This window comes from Fukomys damarensis, unplaced genomic scaffold (genome assembly GCF_012274545.1).
Source record: "Fukomys damarensis isolate Sample0158 unplaced genomic scaffold, DMR_v1.0_HiC HiC_scaffold_30, whole genome shotgun sequence".
Taxonomy (NCBI): Eukaryota; Metazoa; Chordata; class Mammalia; order Rodentia; family Bathyergidae; genus Fukomys; species Fukomys damarensis.
The window spans coordinates 30,722,336-30,741,963 of NW_022900942.1; the positions used below are offsets into that span (position 1 = coordinate 30,722,336).

The 19,628-nt window shown below is 38.5% G+C and overlaps 1 protein-coding gene and 1 pseudogene across 1 annotated transcript; one reads left to right on the forward strand and one right to left on the reverse strand.

The window, feature by feature from the left end:
* Positions 1 to 489: 489 nt before the first annotated feature.
* On the reverse strand, positions 490 to 19,189 carry LOC109117647 (dynactin-associated protein). Its single transcript, XM_019205631.2, has 4 exons — positions 19,004 to 19,189; positions 5,786 to 5,995; positions 3,595 to 3,675; positions 490 to 2,456 (listed from the first exon to the last, which is right to left on the reverse strand). Exons 2-4 carry the CDS (start codon positions 5,840 to 5,842, stop codon positions 2,094 to 2,096), a joined length of 501 nt encoding a protein of 166 aa, XP_019061176.1. The 5' UTR covers positions 5,843 to 5,995; positions 19,004 to 19,189; the 3' UTR covers positions 490 to 2,093.
* On the forward strand, positions 9,601 to 11,317 carry LOC104853551 (annotated as a pseudogene).
* Positions 19,190 to 19,628: the final 439 nt, after the last annotated feature.

Sequence of the window (19,628 nt, forward strand, 5' to 3'; positions counted from 1 at the left end):
ATTTAATAAAATGGTAAAAACCAAAAAAAAAAAAAAAAAAAAAAAAAATTCAAGAGTTTCTTGTGTCTCCATTTTATTATTAACAAAAAGATGGTCATCTCAGATAACCTCAGTCTCCTTACAACCAATATTTAAACTAGGAAATTGCTGAGATATGACCCTCCTTCAGCATAAAGAAGGTATGCTTTTGTATTGTTTATTCTCTGTCATTGGAAGAGTCAGGGAAGAGAACCACTCTTGTAAGAGAATCTAGTTACTTAAGAAGGCCTGGAGAAAAGGATATGGGGAAAGGAAGGAGAAGGGGAAAAGGAAAGGGTCTCAGAAATGATCAGTATATGAGTATACATGTGACAATTTCTCAAAACCAATGTAAGTATTATGCTGTACAAGCACTAACCAATAAAATGAAGGCTTGCAGAATACTGAACATTTTGTATTACTCTTTATTTGTTTAGGGAATGCCTTACAACTTTTTTCACTTTTATAATACAAAGCAGAGTTTAAATTACGTAAGTCCTAGTAAATTTAAGCTTTCCTTTCATAGGCATTTAAATCAAAGTACAATAGAAGTTACATTGTTTTAAAGTTATGCTGTGGGGGAAAGATGCATGAGTACTTACTCCCAGTGCCTTATTCTTATCTAGAGCTTAACAAAATTTATTGTTTAACATTTACACTATACCTCTCATCATTCTCAATGTCTACTACTAATGTTTGTGCTTCGTCTAATAACTCCTGAAATACTCAAATTTTATGTAATCAGATTTGAGAAATATTAGCTGCCTGTAGGTAGCAACTATCTAAAGAATTTTAATTTCTAATCTTTCATATGCAGACCTTAATCATTCAACAAGGATTTAAATGGTCTATTATTGACCGCAGAAAACCATCCTAGATTTATACTAAGTAAAAAGTCTGTTGCCTTGGGAAATCTTGAAAAATGAAACCATGCTTTTAGAATGCAAGTAGGACCTCTAATCGTGTGTAAAAGAGATTCAGAAAGTATAATTTAGGACATGAGTTCTAATGTTGACTCACTAAGTCTAAATCTTTGGCTTAGTCTTTCCTGGGTTAATCTTCCCTCTTTGTAGTTAGTAGGCAGGTGGTAGGGCAGACAGGTTTCTTTACCTCTGAAGTCTTTTCCAGACTGAAAAACGTATGCTTCTAATTAGTACTGTACTAATCACTTGTAGCATGAGTAACACTGAATGAGTCTCATGTTTCACAACAAATTATAAGCAATATGTCCTCTGAGTTATGCAATGAGTTATAAAACAACAAAAAAGCTTAAAATGTATAATAGTTCAAAAATAGTGTGAGGTTAAGCAATATCAGATATGGAGAATATTACTGACAATCCTTGAGAAATTGCAGGTTCATGTAAATATGTCACTTGCTTACATTTGAGCTCTGAGTGTGCTTTTGGTTTTAATTCCATAACATCTCCATAGTGTTTTCATTTTCTGCTTTAACCATCTCCTTAAATCGAAACCTTCATCCCTTTCCCAAGCTCAACTTTTTCTCAGAATTCTTCCTTGTTTACTTCTCAGTGATGACCACTGTTTCTGAATTCACCAACAGGAGGCACCCCTTTGTAAAAATCAATAGGTATTGAGTAAATTATGCTTGTTAATCTCTTTAATTGAACATTTGCTTCTTTCTCTGCTGGCATACAAATACTGAAAAAGAGTCAAATAAAAGATATTAGGAGAAAATCCACACTGGCCAGATGGTAGATACTGGATTCACAAACAGAATGCAGGAAGCTAAGTTGAGTAGGGCTCACTGGCAGCCTTTTTATGAGCTGAAATTCTCATTAGTGATCCACGAGGCTGGTTATACAGGAGAGGGGAAAAAATATTCTTTGATGTAGCCTGAGTGAATTGCCCAGACTTGTAGTCATTTTCCTTTCCCAATCATTTGAATATCAGTGGTCCCAAGACTGTCATCACCACCTGAGAAGCCAGAAAAGGACTGAGCAAGAGGAACAGGCTCTTAAAATCCAGAACCTCATGGTAAGGGGAGAGAATGCGGGGCATACCTCCTTTGGGGTGAAAGTTTAAATCTGACTTGAGGAGCACTGAGGCTCGAGACTATGCCTCCTCATAGTCTTCATCAAGTTCAACCTTGTGCACTGTAGCTGTGGTGGTAGTAGAGATAGTCTTCCTGACAGAAGTTACTGGTACACTAGTAGATGTACTTCGGTTGGTTGTGGGGGTAGAAGGCGTGGTGCTTTGAGGTCCAGTTGTGATTAATGGGTCAAGACAGCAAGTAGAAGTAGAGACTCCAGGATCCTGACTAGACTTTCCATCTGCATGAACGATGATGGTGGTACTGCTGGTGGGCTTGCCAAACTGGCCAAAATGTAAGACCAGAACTGCAGTGGCAGAGGCAATTAAGCAGGCCAAAAGACACACTAGACACATTTTCCAGAGTGACCGTGGTTTTCCTGTAGCCTGCAAGGTTAATAAAAATGACTATCAGCAAATTACATAGTGGCGACTTAGGTAATGGATTTCAATTAGAATAAGACTAATACATTCATTATTCCAAATGCTGTAATGAAAACATACATTTTCAATTTCTCTGTCTTTTTCTGTCACTGCCTCTGTCTGTTTCTCACACACACACACACATTACATACGCAAAGTGCACACAGACATATATACCTCCCTCGTGAGTCTATGAAGACAAAGGGCCCCTCCTATTCATCCCTTTGTACTAAAGTAATAAGAATTCATCTCAAATGCAAATAGATTGCCTGAGGAATTATGCTATTATCAGCTATTAATATCTAAGTATAAATTAAATTTTCTAATTAGCCCTAATAGGTAGAAAAATAATGGAAAGACATATTAAAACATTTACACTGGTTATCTTTGGGTGTGGAAAAGTGCAGCGTTTTTAATCTCATTATTTTTTTATCCAGTCTCCAGTTGATGGGCAATTGGACTGTTTCCAAGTTTTTTGCTATTACAAACTGTGCCGCTATAAACATGGTGCACATATATCACCATGGTATGATTCATTCAATTATTTTGGAAAGATACCCAGCAAGGGAATAGCTGGGTCAAATGGGACTTCTAATCCTAGCTCTTTGAGGTATCTGCTATTGATTTCCACAGTGGTTGCACCAGTCTGCACTGCCATCAACAGTTGTTCCTCCCACAGCCCCACCAGCATTTGTTATTGGTTGATTTCACGATAGCAGCCATTCTTTCTGGGGTGTGGTGGAATCTCATCGTTGTTTGAATTGGCATTTCTCGATTATTCGTTATTCCAAATTTTCACATCACCTATTGAAGTTTGGTAAAATTATTTACTAAGTACATTTTTATCTGTCAAATATAAATAACAGGAATTTTATTAAATTTGAATACATAAAAATAGAAAAAATCATTTGGCTGTGGAGCAAGATCTTAAATAGAATTCAACCTTGATACCCCGGTAAGGAACATGGGTCCCAGGTGTTTCCAGGAGCTCATGTAGTGGCCGATAGTACCCTGCAGAGGAGTTGATGGAGAAGGACCAGCCTGTCCTATTTCACCATTATTCCAGAACATGATTGACACTTATCTCCTCGCCAAACCTTACCATCTGAGGCTGGATTATCACATTGTGCAGTCTACAATCACATTGTGTTCTTTCATCTGAACGGTGTGGATTTGTGGGACACTGCACAGAAATAGACAAAGAAGCAAATAAATATACAAACAGATAAGTAAACAAACCCTGATTGGTAAGGATGAGGAAACTTTATCTTATTGGGAACATAAGCATATAAATACAAAGTGATGTGAGCTCAACATGTATTAAATAATAAAATAATTAAATTCTAAGGATCACTGAAACTGTAATAATGGTTTAAGGATATGAAATATACAAATACTTTATTTATATCAGATGATCAAAGAAGGAAAATAAAGCAATCATCTCAGTATATGTCCAAGGATCATTTGACAAATTTCAGCATTAAACCCTGACAAAACAGATAAGCAAAACAAATTTCAATGTAGTACTAAAAATAAAATTTAAAAATTTATAAGTGTTCTAAGGAATGTTTACCTCAAAACAATAATCAATGTCACATTTAAAAGTGAAATATCAGGACCACTCTATTACACTAAGGAAAAGTGGATAAAGTCTTCTACCAAAACTCTTAGATAATGTTTTCCTAGAAGTTTTTGTCAGTACCTAAGAAGAATAAATATGTAAAAGCAAAAATATTATTACTTGCAGATGATATAATTATCTACAAACAATTTCAAGTAACCAAGTGTATTACCTTTCCAAAGTAATAAGCAGTTATTAGGTTAGCTAGTTATAAAAATATATATAACAATAATTATTTTTTGTGTATGTGTGGCTGTGTGTACTGCTTCTCATAGTAGTAATAAAATATATAAAAGGTTAAGCATAAAAAATGCATAAGATTTATGTAAATAAAGCCATAAAACTTTCCCGAGGAACAAAAAGACAACTTGAACAAATGTCCTCTTATAAAAAGTTTTAATTCCCTAAATTTCGATTATTATCTTTCTTGAATTTTTGAAGAAAACCCTTAGGTAAATTGACAAGAATTCAAGTGGCAAAATAAATCAGCCAAAAAATAAAATTAGATTAGATGGAGAAGAAAACATTAGCACTGATTTCCTCTGAGCAGAAATATGAGTGATTTTTTTCTCTTTCTTTTTGAATTTTCTATGTCTTTTAAATATTTCAGCATAAGAAAATAACACTATTACAATACTTATCCAAAATCTTTTCCTAGTTTTGGTACTGTGTGAAGTTATAGGTCATCTATCAGAGCACAAAAACTGAGAAATTCTAGTCATTCCTTTTATATTTTTTTCTTTAACAACTCAGAAGTTTGGCTTGCCATTTGTTCTCTTGGCATAATTATTTAACTTATTGAACTTAACTGTGAAACTCTGTAAGTCATATTCAGTGTATTTTTGTAAAAATAAAATAATGTACATATCATGCTAAAACAATAACATTTGTAGCTTTCTTGAAATACAAGGCAAGTTTAAATTGAATATATTGTACTCTAGTTATTGAAACAACATTGTCACAAATGCAAACTTCAAATTAAAACCAATTTATATATCAAATTCTATATTTCATTTTGTGTATAACTTCAAGTTAATCATCAAATTAATTTTTTCTTTGTCCAGAATGTAGCGGTTACTTTTTTGAAAAGTAATTTCTTATAAACTGAAGATTATATGTGAGAAATCTGAATTCAGTTTCTAACTCTGACACCAACAACGTGGACTAATAAATCCTCAATTTTTTCATTTGTAAAATGAAAGAATTCCTTTGAATAGTAAATGAGACATATTCACCATTTTAAGTATAGATCACTCTACCATGAGACATTTTTCATAATTGTTTTAAATTCTAGTAGGCCACAATGGGGTAAATCCTTGCCCTGGACTAAAATATGTAAAAATTTTAAAATAAGGTTAATATTTGCTCTAAACATGACATTCTAAATCATCTACCAAAATTTCATCTACTCTTACTGTAAGTGTTTGACATGCATATTAAACTTTAGGTAAAATATCTAATGCACAATTTCCCAGGGATAGGAAAGCACTATTTGACATGCTAACAATTTCCTCAACCCTATGATTACTGATAATAATAACATCATAGATTCCATTCATTTTGTAACAGCAAATATAAAAAATGCAATGTAATTTTCTTGCAGGGTTAAAAACTAAATGTTGAAAGCAAGAAAAGTATATGAGAGCTATTAAAAGTTGCTTATATTACTTACCATCTCAGCCACATTTTGTTCAACATTCACAACATACTCCTGTTGCTTTCTAGTCATTCCGAAGGTACTGTTCTCTCAAATCCAACTCTAACAACGTCTGTGCTGACTTCGTAGATTAGCAGTCAGGATACACTGGATTTGTGTTTCATCAATAATTATGCATTTATTCGATGAAAACAAACTAGCATTTATCTTGTGGAAGAAGTCAATCTGAAAACACACAATTTATAGTAAGTGGAGAAGAGAAATATCTCGTCTCTTCAAAAAATGGCATTCAGAAAATGATCACATACGTAGGAATGACACTAGGACTCTGGGCAGATGTAAGCTCTTGTCCTAATTATTTCATGTGACTTATTGAAATCCCTGAAATTTGATCACTCATAGGTTAGGAATTTAGTTTTTGCTTCAGAAGAAGCCCACAAAGCCACTCCTTAACTATGAATATTGCCAAATTTTATGGCTAAGCAAACAAAAGGATTATGGTGATTACTAATTTTAAAACTGTCCAAAAATGAGACAATATTGAGATTATTTGATCAAGAGAAATTATGGTGAACAGTGAATGAAATCTACTGTGCTGTTGAATCAGTACCTACATCATGATGAATAAGGAAAACAGCTTATTAAAATGATCTTAGCTAAAGATAAAAATAGGAGATAAATAACTTCAGTAGCTCTCAATCATATGAATCAAGGTTTTCCAGGGGAACTATTCTTATAACAGTATATCATGCTCCATGAAATATTAATGATTATTACCTTTTTTTGATAAGTCCTGATCTTTTAGATCAGAAAAAAAAAAAGAAAAGAAAGAAAGAACGTATTTGGCACTTTTCCACTTCTCACAAAGGAAAGTGCACATGAAACAGCAAACAAAATTGCAGTGATATTTCATGTTAATCTGAGAGTTAGTGCTCTCTCTCCCTGTGGCAGAGAGTCATATTATAATTGAGAATAAAGACAAACATGACTCCGAAGACTCTTCTTAGTCATGCATTTCTTATAGGCCAATCACTTTTGAGGGAACTAGTAATGTATATATCCAGAAAAGCAATAAAGTTACACTCAGATCCTAATTCAAAATGGCACATCTTTTGGGGAATGTAGATAGCTCTTCAACATATTGATTTCAATTCTTTTGGCTGTTACCCAGAAATGGGATGGCTAGATCACATGGTAATTCCCTTTTTTTAGTTTCCTTGAAGAATCTCCCACTGCTTTCCAAACAGATGATACTAATTTACATTCTAATTTACAGTGTGCCCTTTTCTCTACATCTATACCCATGCTTTTTTCTTTTAATAAAAGATAATCTAACCAGCAGGATGTGATATCTTACTGGGATTTTAATTTGTCTTTTGCTGATGATTAGTGATGCTTGAACATTTTTTCATATATCTGTTGGCCATTTGTATGTTTTTTTTTTTTTTTGAAATGTCTACCCAGGCTCTTGCCTACTATTTAAGTAGAGTTTTTTTCCCTTGTTTCTGAGTTCCTTGAGTTGTTGCATACATTATTAGCCCATCATCAAATGTATGTTTTGCTGATATTTTCTCCCAGAGTATGTGTTGTCTTTTCACTCTGTCAATTGTTCCATTTACTAATTTTAGTAAAACTCTGAAGAGTTTCAGATTTATGTTGTTTCTATTTGTCTATTTTGGTTTTTGTTGCCTGTGATTGGAAGAACATACCTAAGAAATCACTGCCCCCACCAATGCTGTGGAATTTTTCCCTATGCTTATTCATTTTACAGTTCTAGGTTTTAGTTTCAAAGCTTTAAACTTATTTTTAGCCAAGCCATGTATATTGGGTGAGATAAGGGTCAACTTTCATTCTTTCTGCATGTATGTATCCAATTTTGCCAACACCAGTTATTGAAGAGATTGTCCTTTCCCCATTGTGGATTCTGGGGACCTTTCTTGAAAATAAATTGACCACAAATGTATAATTTTTACTGTACATTTCTGGGCTTTCTATCTTGTTCCATTGATCAACATATCTGTTTTTATGTAAGTATCATATTGATTTGATTATTATAACTTTGTAATAGATTATGAAGTCTAAAGTACAGTGCTGACAGCTTTATTCTGTTGGCTCAAATTGGTTTGGATATTTGAGGACTTTTCTGGTTCCACACAAATTTTAGTGTTTTGTCTCTATTTCTATGAAAAATTACATTTTATTTTGAAAGGGTTTTCACTGAATCTGTAGCTCATGTTGGGTAGTAGACTTGGAACTATATTAAAATTTTCAATCCATAAATGTTAGATATTTTTTCATTTAATGTTGTACATACATTTACCTTTTGACTAGAATTAATGCCCTGAAACCTCCATTTTCAGGGCTTGATTATTCAATAAGAGATAAGCAAAAAATAAACTAGTTGAGATAACTGTGGCTTAGCAAAAAGTACAATTGATTTAAGATAACAAGGGTTGGTGTTTGGTTGATGATTGTATCTTTTTTTAATGGCTCTGACCCTAGAGTCTTAGCTTTTTATTTCATAAAAGATGCTAAAAACACTGAATTTTGGCACCTCTAGGAAATATGGTTGTCACTTGGAGGTCACATTCTTTGTATCAATCATTGTGTACTCTTGAGCTTATGTACATCTTTTGTTTTGTTTGATTCATCTGTCCTAATGCCACTTTATTCTGTTCTTAAAGTTTGATTTCCATATTTTGTGTTCTACTTTAAATCTGGGTACTGTAATTATTCACTGCCACCAGTTTACTGCTGTGCCTCTTTTATTGCTTTTTTATTAGGTTGAGAATTATCTGATGTCTTATACTTTTGACCTATTAGAAAATAATGAAAAAAAAGAAAATAATGTGGCTTAAACTGCAGGAAATTCAAAGTATTAAAAAAAAATCACCTGTACTTTGTTGAAGTTTTATACATTCTAGACTTTTTTCTAATGCATACCTAAGGATATTTCTTCTTTTTTGTTTGTTTGTTTTTGTTTGAATGGTTTGTGCAATAGTTTCTTATCTGAAATTACCATACTTTAGTTAACTATGCTTTCATATTTACCTATTAGGTGATCTAAAAGTAGAATACATTAGATTAAAAACTATCGATAAATGTGGTCAAACTGAAGAAAACTGTACCAAATAACAGTGTCTATAACAACATAACAGACTCTACTCCCTCCACCCTCCCTCCTTGGCGATTTTGTTAATCCATTCAGGGAAAAGAATGTGCATATCTGTGTGTATAAGAGTGGTCATTTCCTTTGTTACTCTGAAAATATACATTTTTGGAAACATTAACATATTAGTCAATATTCATTTTTATAAAGTATCCATATTTATATATTCATATGTATTTATCAATGTTCATATTTATTTTTATTTTAAGGCAGTTTAACTCTTGCAGTTCAATGTTCTTTTTCATAAGGAGCATTGATGTAAAAATATCAACAACTTTTTGTTTAATCCTGAGTTGTAAAATTTTTCCACGTTTTTCCCAATTTTTTAAAGTTTTAATTATAATTTTACTATAAATTTTTGAATTTATAGAAGCTTTGTGTACTTTGGAGGTTAAACAATCTCCGATCTTTATGTTTTGATTTTCATCAATTAACTAATTAGTATTAGTATTCAAAATCAACTTCTGTTTCTTCCCAAATATTCAACCAATTTTCTCAAAATATTTATTGCATAATTTCTCTTTTATGCTACCAATTCATGATGTTTTTTCATTGTATTTTTGTTTCGTTGGTCAGTTGGTTTGTCTGTTGCAGTACTGGAAATTGAATCTATGGCCTTCTCACTGAACAACACCCACAGCTTTTTTTTTTTTAACTGCAGATGGAGCCCAGTGCCTTTATACTGAGAAACTTCCCCAGCCCTTTTTTATTTTTTATAAGAAAAGAGTGGATTTGACCTTTGGCTTCAGGCTCCTGTCCTTCCCCCAAAACTGGAGCAACTCTGGTTCTGCACAAGAACTTTTTGGTACTCTTTGGTGGCTAGATGCAATCTAGCCCTTATCCTCTACACCAACCAGAGAGATTCTTTGATAAAATACACACTTACCCTCTAAAAACTGATGGAATTGCATTGTAACAACTCATGTGCCACCTCCCATAGCCGGCTACTCTTCCTGTGTGATAGATAATAAGATGATTGTCTTTGATGGCTCTTTGGGATCCCAGCAAATGAGCAATGACCTCTGGGTCCTTGACCTTGAGCAATGGGCATAGTCCAAGCTGAACATTAGGGACCCCAGTCCTCATCATTGAAGTAGCCAATCTCAGATTGTCATAAATAATGCAACTACTTTACTCCTTGGAGGGTGTGGTGGTCCCAATGCTATTTTTAAGGATGCTTGGTTGTTGCACATGCACTCACATCCCTGGCCCTGGCAGCCACTCAAAGTAGAAAATGAAAATTATGGGGCTCCAAAACTGTGGTGCCATCCAGCCTGCCAGGTGGGACAGTGTGTAGTTGTTTTCAGCCAGGTTCCCAGTGGGAGAGGCCCCCTCAGCCCAAGTTTGAACTCTCATCCATCACCTGTAGTGCCACTACTCCAGCCTTGGTTCCTGAAACCCTACAGTATGACTTGCGGACTCCACTAAGCAGTATGGATGAAGCTCTTTGTGTTATGGGGCACTGGGGAGCACTGAGGCCAAGAGCTCAAAGGCAAACTACCTCAGATTCCCAGGAAGGGAGCCTTTCCCCTTTTCCCAGCTAGAGGACACAGCTCTCCTGTCCTCAACCATGGAAGTTTATCTTAGGGACAGCAGCTGTCCATGGCTCTTCCTTGGACAGTCCTGTGCAAGCCCTGTGCTCAACCACTCCTTCTGCCACTAAAGGATACAACCTAAAAATGAGACTTTCTTAAAAGTCACTACCAGATCAGAAAGATCTTAGACTGGGTCCACAGATCTGAGTTGGAGCCTGAAATCTGCTTCCCATAGCAATCATATAGATGGCGTGGACAACAGGACAGTTGGAGGGCATATGAGACACCATCCAGAGCAGACCAATGGTGTGCATATGTGGCCAGCACCCTTGCAGGGGCTGTATCCCCTGATGCCCTGCTTCGGATTCTGGAGGCCATCGAAACAACATCATCCAAAGGCCCCTCAGCCTCTGCAGTGCTAAATCCTTCTCTTAGGTCCCCTCCAGGCTCCCCTGGGAGCCAGAGCCTAAGCAGTGGGGAAACAGTACCCATTTCTCACCCTGGCCCAACAGGACCTGCCCAAAGATGAATGCTCCTTTCCTCCCTTTGCCTGCTGTCTGGGCCACCATGTGCCAGTTCCTCAGTGTCAGCAAACCTTTGCTCCAGAGTATGAACTACAAGCCATGCGGATGTACATGCTGGACATTAAAAACACCAAGGAGAAGGGGTGGGTCAAATGGAAAGTATTCAACACCTCTGTGATTGGACCTTCTGAAACCAGCCTGCACACAGTGGTCCAACGCAAAAGTTCTTCTCATATTCAGAGGACTTATGGACAAGCAGCAGAACATGAAGTACTATCCAAAAACAAATGCCTTGAACTTTGTGCATGCAAAGAGATAATGTGTTCAAAACCCCTTTCCCTTTATGTGACTTTTAATTTGGACTTTTCCAATGTGCAAGCATTTGGACTAAGAATTGGGAAAACAATAACATTATTCCCATAAACCAAAATTCAAATACCCAACCTAACTCACTCCAAGGTGAGAGCAAACTTTCATTAAGCAAAATATTATATATAAAAATATGTTATATACCCTACTTTGTTAACAAAAAATGGGAGAGATCTCCATCCTAGTTCAGATAAAATTGCTGCTGTTTTTTACCAGAGGCTGTCCTGCCTTTCTCTACTTTGCTGCTAACTAAACTAAGAATCATTATGTTTCCAGTAGAAACTGAAGAGCCCCTGTACATCTTTGTGAGGCCTTCTCAGGATTAGCGAACAGGAAGGGCATAGATGAGATGCAAGGATGTTTCAGTGCAGTCCCCACCTGTGCAGGTGCTGGCAGGGTGTGAGACTCAGAAGAGAGCCACAGAGGACCCATGACAGCTCCGCAGGATGGCCTGTGCCTGGCCCCCTTCTGCCCTCTGTGACCCAGGGAAGTCACCCAGTGAGGGATTTCTTCCTCCAAGTGTGCCAGGGTCATGGAGGAGAGTTTATGCATCTGACATCTGCCTACCTCATGTCTGTTTGTCCTTTGAGTGCTTCCTACGTGTCTCAGAAAACATTTGCTCATTGAGGAATTTTCTGACAATCGTGTATAGTGGCAAGTTCCCAAAGCCTTTATTTGTTCTCCTTTTCTTTATTTTAGAATTTTTGTCCTGAGAGCCTGCATTATCCATTTATAGGCTGCTCTCCACCCTCCCTACCCTTTTTCATATGGATTTCCTAAGCCCTAAAACTTTTCTTACTTTGTTTCTTTCCCAGAGCTCAGGTTCCTAGAGAAATCAGATGCCTCTCGTGAATATTTCCAGAACCCTTTTCCTGGTGTCGCTAGGGGGTAAGTAGGGAATGCTGAGATGCTAGTATTGGGAAAAATCCTTAAAGCATCACTTTAAAGGCGCTTCTTTCCATGTGGGCTTCTTTTATATTCTAGTACACAGTGAGCATGCTCATCTGTATCTGCAGAATGTGGAAACCAGTCCTGGAAGGGATCATAACAACAGTTCCTTCCAGGGGAAGAAAATAAAGTTTTATCCCTGTGACATGTGTTCTTGGGCCTGGCTGTTGATAGGGACCAGATGGTGTATCGTGGACTTGACCTTCGTGACATCTGGCTGCCCTGGGGAGTAGCTTCACCACTTGTGCTTGTCTTGAAGTTCATGTGACACCCAAACAGGGCTTGGGTTTCAGCTTTCCCTTTATTTCTGAGATAAGGTGCCACCAAGTAAGAACATTTCATTGGTTCATACAGAAAGTTAGAAGTTAACAAGTCTCCAAATCATGGGGGATGTCAAATGAGTTTATTTCAAATGGGACTGGTTAAGTATGGGGTTTTGGTGATTTCTCACCAATAGATTTTTATTTTACCTTCAGTACTTAAACTTCATCACACGTTTCCCACTCCTACACTCCTTTTCTCTTGTTAGCATTTCCTAGGCACAAGCTGTCCACAGCTGGCCCTGGGTTCTGGCCCCCAGCCAGCACTTTGAAGTCTTCCTGATTAGTGTGTTTTCTCCTGTTGCCTCGTGCTGAATCTGTCCCCTTGCCGTCAGCCTCGCCTGTGTGGTCCTGATGAGAAAGGCACCCTGGAGCTAAGCCCAGGAAAGGTCTGGCTTGCAGGATGGGGGTGCATTCCCAAAGGGGCTCTGCTGCTCCCTCAGAGAAGCAATGAACATGTGCTGACTTCCTTTGGTGTTGCACTGCTCAGAGCCGTGCTTTCCAAACTCCCTGCTCTGAGCTGATGCCAGTCCTTCCCTTGGCCAATACTGTTCAATCACACAGCATCCTGATCTACAAGGCAAAGCCAGCCTATAAGATTAGCAACCTAGAAGGTTCAGCATCAGTGCTGTTGCTGAACCTTGTGTGTGACACAGGGTTTGTGTACAGACGGTGCCTCCAAACTCAGTTCCCGTATAAAGATAGTATTTGGAAGCCGGAGAGTTCAGAATCTCTACTTTGTAATCTCTCCCTCTGTCATGCAGGCTTCCTAAACCAGCTGTTAACCTGTTGATTCCTCTGCTGTCCCAAGCAGTCAAGTGATAGAAATGTTGATTCTCTTAGCAAGTAATGCAGTTCCTCTGAGTTCCATGCACCCCAGTGTCACCCACACCGCTGGGAACCAGACTGTCCATTACAGCCCTGAGAAAAACCTGCCTCATCCATACACAGTGGTGTGGGTCTCAACTCCTGGGCACTGCAGGTGTGGACCGTGGACTCAGCACAGTCAGGTGCTTGTCTCCTTGGGCCCTTGGAAGGCCACCTGCAGTGGGTGTCTCAGCACCATCAGATCGGGTGTCACCACAACTCTGTTTTTGAGGCGATATCAATTTTGTCTTAAAATTCACTGAGAGAAATGAAACAAAAGATTTTTGTTTAAACCCTTAGGGATACCTAAAGAAATATTTATCAGTATTTAAGTATTTAAAATGCATCTTGTTTCTCCTTGAAGTTTTAACCTCGCCATTCCTACAAGTGAGTCTTTGAGAGCCCCAGGGTCCTATTGACTTCACTAGTCAGCACGCTGACCTCATGTAAGAATTTTATTCTCTTCCACCCTCTTGGACAGAGCTTCCCGATCTCCCATTTCACATGTTATGAAGTAGAGAGTATTCTGGACTTTTTTTCCTGTTTCCACCCTTCTTCCACATTTGTGTGCTGGGCTCCAAACCCCACGCTCCCCTCATATTGTGGGAGCACCTGTTCGGTGTTAGAACAAGCTTAAGTTGTATTGTTAAGGAGATAGACTTACTCTCCTCCTAGCCTTCTGTGAGTTCATTTTATTTTAATGTGCGCATTTATAGCAAGAGCTGAAACCATGAACTGTCTAGGAACTATGCGGGAGCATTTTATAGTAAAGAAGAGGAGGAGGAAGGAAAACCAGTGCAGGAAGCTTTAACTTTGGGGAATGGAAACAAACTGGCCAACAGAGCACACGGGGATATTTCCGTTTCTTCACCTTGTCTGCTGGGTTTCTTCTGCTTTGCTTTTCCCTGTCCCCCACAGAGTGACACATCTGGTTGCTGTGTCTGTCTCCCTTATCTTTCTGGTGATCCTGGCATGGTCATGTGCTCTGCTTAGCATTATCTATGGTCTTACATCGACACAGCTATCCATGGAGAGGATCTGAACAGGTCCAGGGCAGAAAGACCTTGCTCAGCCTCCCTGGAACCTGTGGAAGGACTGTTCTGAGCCACTCCTTCATTATGTTCCTTATGAGTAACAGCGGACCTTAGGAGTGGGCTTCCTTGTACTCTCTGTACCTGCTCTGCTCCTGCCCGCCAGCCAGGGTTCACCACAATGCACTTTCATCACGCCCTGGCAAAGCAGGTGCTGTGAGTGCTGTCTCCCGTAAATTCAGAGGTGTGGGGTGAACCCTGACATAGTTGTTTTAGGCAACTACAGTGTAGGAATGAAAATGGATTTCATGGATATTTAAATCTGTCAATTCCATTTTTTTGTTAATGTTTTCCCCATTGACTTCTTAGCAATATAACAAATAAAATGAAATGGTCAGAAGAAAAAAGAAATTGGTGTATATATGCTATATTAACAAGTTTATTATTAATTAGTTATAAAACTGGTTGACATTCAGATTATATCCTGCTGTCTATTCTTTACAATAATTATCTTGTCAAATAATATGAGGAGTTGGTTTTTTTTTGTTATTTTTTTTTGACATTACAGTTACCATCAGCATTTCTGCATTTTATCTGGACATTCCTAATTCTTTCCTGACAGATATTACAGACCAAGCTTAACTACCCATAGGACTAAGCATAAGTAAGTATAATTTAAAATATTAAAATACTAATTCCTCAGGGTGGGAACCAGGTCTATTATGTGAAGTGAATTTCCTGAATGGTTAGTTCCCAACTTCACAGTTTACAAGAAATTGATTAATAGGCTATGAGTAATGATAGATTACTGGTTCAGGGTTACCAAGTTCCATAAAGATATAATTTATGATGATTATAAAGAGACTGTCTTTTGTTTGAAAATGTATGACAACTAGTAGACTGGAGGCACACAAATTAATGAATACATGCAAATATCGGGTGTCACTGTTTAAGGCTGAAGGCTGAGCAACAGTTGGTTCTCTGTAAGTCACCCTGCTGCATGCCAAGTCCCTATCCTCCACACCTTCACTTGAAAAGGAAGACTTCCTCCTCGGAGACCTATCTGAGTACAAAAAATGAATAGGATGGGCATTGGAAGAGGAAGAGTCCACCCTCACTGGTCTCTTCCTCATTCCATCCTCAACACTATGGAGTGAACATTTTCCCTGTGCTTTTTAGGAGAGGAAAAGCGAGGCCTGACTCATCTAAACTCTGGGAGAAGGACCTCTAGAAGAGTCAGATGAAAACCAGCAGCAGAATGAGAAGAGAGGAGAGGCCTGGTTTCCCAGGCCTGGGAAATAGACAGTGATGTAGACCACTATGAACAGTCTAGGTTGGGTTGATGAAGCCCCCTGGCAGCCAACAGAGTCACTCAGAGGTGCTGGCAGACTCCCCATCAGCCAAACAATTCTGGAAAATTAGCTGCATGTTCTACTACCACCCACCACTTAGGAAGTCATAGTCGCAGCTGTAACCCACATCCTGTCCCGTAGACCCAGTACAGATCTGCATAGCCAGAGAAACACTTGCAGGCCCTTTTACTGAGCCAAACTGGTGATTCTGACAAGTTTCTATTGTTTAAACAAATAAGGGAGGCTATAAATTTAGAACCATAGTACCTAGGCCAGTGGATATCAGTAAATCTGTATTTCTAGAGTAGATGACATAAGGGAGAGCAATGAAATGACATGTGCAAAGTCCTTCAACATTTTGTGGTTCATTGTTCAAACTTGATGTGCAGTTACATTTTGTTCCCCATTGATCAAACTCTTTTCATTTCCTTACTCCATAAATCTGCCTGCAAAGAGGACAAACTGACTGGGAAGGGTATTTAATGCATTGGCCGCTCCTCTCTTCTCCACGAAGTGTTTTCCCTGGACTTCTCAGAGCATTGTTTTTCCTGGTTCTCCTTATCTCTTATGAATGGAGGGTCAAATCTCAGCTATCCTCAAGTATACCCAAGCTGTGCTCTCAAGCCCTCAGTGAGATCCCCCATTTAATGGTGTTAAACACCATTGTTCTGATGACTCCCACATTTTTATCTGAAGCCTTAGATTATCTGCTAAATGACACGGGTATCAATCTACCCATCACCGTCATTCTGATACCTAACAAGGAGTATGAAGAGATTTATTACTCAGATAATTAGACTTGCTGGGGAGAGCAGGGCAAAATCACAAACATTTTAAAGTGGCTTGAGAGAGCAGGGAAAAAGAGATGTTGGCTTTTACTGTGATCAGGGACTGTGGTGAGGTGAGGGTTGCTGTACACCGGCTACAGCTTGCATGGCTTGAGTGCAAAAAGAGGAAACAGATGAGCTCTCTCATGAGTTTAGTCAGATGTGGACCAGAAAAAGGAAGAGGCTGTCAGCAATCCAACATCAAGAGAAGGATTCGACTCTTGGCTTATAGTCTCAAAATCAGTACCCGAAACTCTGTCCTTATTGCTGAACAAAGCAAAATGAGATGTCATCTGATCCCTGCTGTGCCCCACAACCAGTTCACCAGCAAGTCCATCAAACAGTTCTAGGCCTTCTCATCAACTCTACGGCTACCGTCCAAGTCTAAGCCCTGTCATCGCTCACCTGAATTCAGTTCTTCCAAATTTGTCTCATGGCTTCTACCCTCGCTTCTTTATAACCTGTTCACTATGTAGCAGTCAAAATAATTCTTTTCCTATTACTTCTTTTCTAGAAGTTCTCCAGCTGAGTCTCATTTCATTTACAAGTTAGTCCTCATTATACATGAAAATTTCTCCACAGTCTGCCTGCCGCCCCCTCCTCTGGCTTCTAGCCTGCTCTTTGCACTTGCTGGCCCTCTGACTAGGACACCCTCTCAGTTACTCACCCGCTTTCTCCTTTTATTTAGCTCTTCACCTTTCTTGGCGATCCTATAGAAACCCCCCATTTCTCTGACTCCCCTCGTTTGCTTTACTATTCTCTACAGTACTTATCCTCAATTGAAAATTTGCAGGTTTCTCTTGTCCTTTGAATGTCTTCACCACTAGATTCTACAGTCCATGAGGAGAGTAGTGTACAATAGTGCCTGTTACATAGTAGTAATCAATGAGTATGAATGAATGATAAATAATGGATGTAAATGATGAGTGAAATATACCACTGAAAGGCTGATTAAGATCAATATACTTTGTACAAAGACTTCATTGAGAATCACGTCACAGCACACACATTTTTAACAATTCTAATTTCTTTGTGTGAATCAACAAACATACTCAAGTCTCTGCCACCTGAAAACAAACAACTTTAGCCCTGCCTCTCCTTCTAATTGTTCTACTTCTTTCCTATATTTCACAGCCTAAAATCATATATTAGAGGGCAGAGAGGGCTGTGTTCCCTCTATGCCCTCAACCTTCCACTTTGCTACTGGCTTGCCCACTCGAAGTTCCTCTAAAATATTCTGTAATTTTTATAATGACTCCTTCACCGCTAAATCCAAACAAAATTTTTTTAGTACTTATCCCATGATGATTTGATAACGTGGAGGACTCCTGACACTCTTCCTTTGGTGTCAACCTATCTTCTCCCTTTTCCTCCACCTCTTCAAACACTCCTCTGTCCCTTTTATGGGCTTCTCGTCCTCTTCCTAGAAGGCTGGAGAGCCATGCTTGGGGCAGAAGCTCTTACACCACCCACAAAATGGCACCTGTCAGAGGAGAGAGAAGGACAGCACAGGGAGAAGGAGGGAGGCATGGACCAGAGAGGAGAAGCGTCTATGAAGAGGTGGGAAAGAAAGGCATAGGCTATGTGAGCCCTTTTAGTATAGAGTCGCGTGGGTGCTGAGACTTAGCCATTCTTCTGACTTAATGGAAATAAGACACATAAAAAAGAGGTAAATTGGAACCGCAAGAGGTCCCAGGTGTGACTCTGGTTTTAAAAAATGAAGAATTTTAAAAAGTACAATATCTACAGGTAAAATCTTAGCTTACCAATAATCATGAAAAAAAATTAAATTCTTGCACTTATTTCAGGATTACTTTTCTAGAAACATCACAGAAGTAGAAGAAAAAAGCAGTGGTATATACTGTTGGAACAGTCCACATTGTGACTCCCTGAACACTGGCTTTGAAGTTACCGGTATTTGGCGATAGTAGTCATCCCTGTGACCACACCACTGTTGTGTAAAGGTTTGGGGCAATCCCTCATAAGGACAGCAGAGGGCAGACTGACTCTGTGAGGCATCGTGGAGTACTGCGGGCTGCCAAGTCCTAACACAGCAACAGATAAGAATAAGGACCAAAATGCTACAGAAAGGCTAAGAGAAGTATTTGGGGAAGCAAAATCATTCTTCTCAGAATAACTAATTTTACTCAAAAGCACATTCAAGAAAAGCCAAATTGCTGAATAAATAAACTGCCAATTCAACAGAAGTAAATTTCCTAGAGCAGATGCAGAGTTTGGCATAAGCAAGCAGAGCCTGGGTGCCTTATTAACAATATAAATTTATTTCTCACCATTCTGTAGGCTCAAAATCCAAGGTCAAGACACCGGCAGATGTGTTTATCTGGTGTGGACCTACTTCTTGACTCAGAGATGAATGTTTTTGCTGTGTCTTCTTCACCTAGTAAAAGGGAAGGGGAAGGTCTCTGAGGCTACTTCTATAAGGCCATTGATCCTGGTCAAGTGTGTTCTGCCTTCACAGCCTAATGACTACACAAAGGCCCCACCTCCTAATGCCATCACCTTAGCGGTTAGGTTTCAACACATGAATTTGGGGAAGACATAAACAGTCGGTCTACTGCAGGAAGATGAAAGAATTCTTTATGGACAAAGACAAAAACTCAGTCAAAATTACCTTTGAAAAGTTTGAATGGTTCATTCTTTTATGAAATGATCACTTGGTAAGCCAGCTTTCAATGACTTGGATTTGGGCCACATGAAATTCAGCAAAGTGACCTTGAGTTATCTATATCATAAGTCCCTGCACAGTTCATGAATGGACCCCTGGCTGATCATGGAGTAGCGCATGGGAGGGCAGGATTCATTTGGAGTCAAAAATAGAAAATATGCAGAGACAGGTAGTGGCTATAGCAGATAAAGAGGTAGCTGAAGGGTGAAAGGTTCAGCTTCAACTATAAT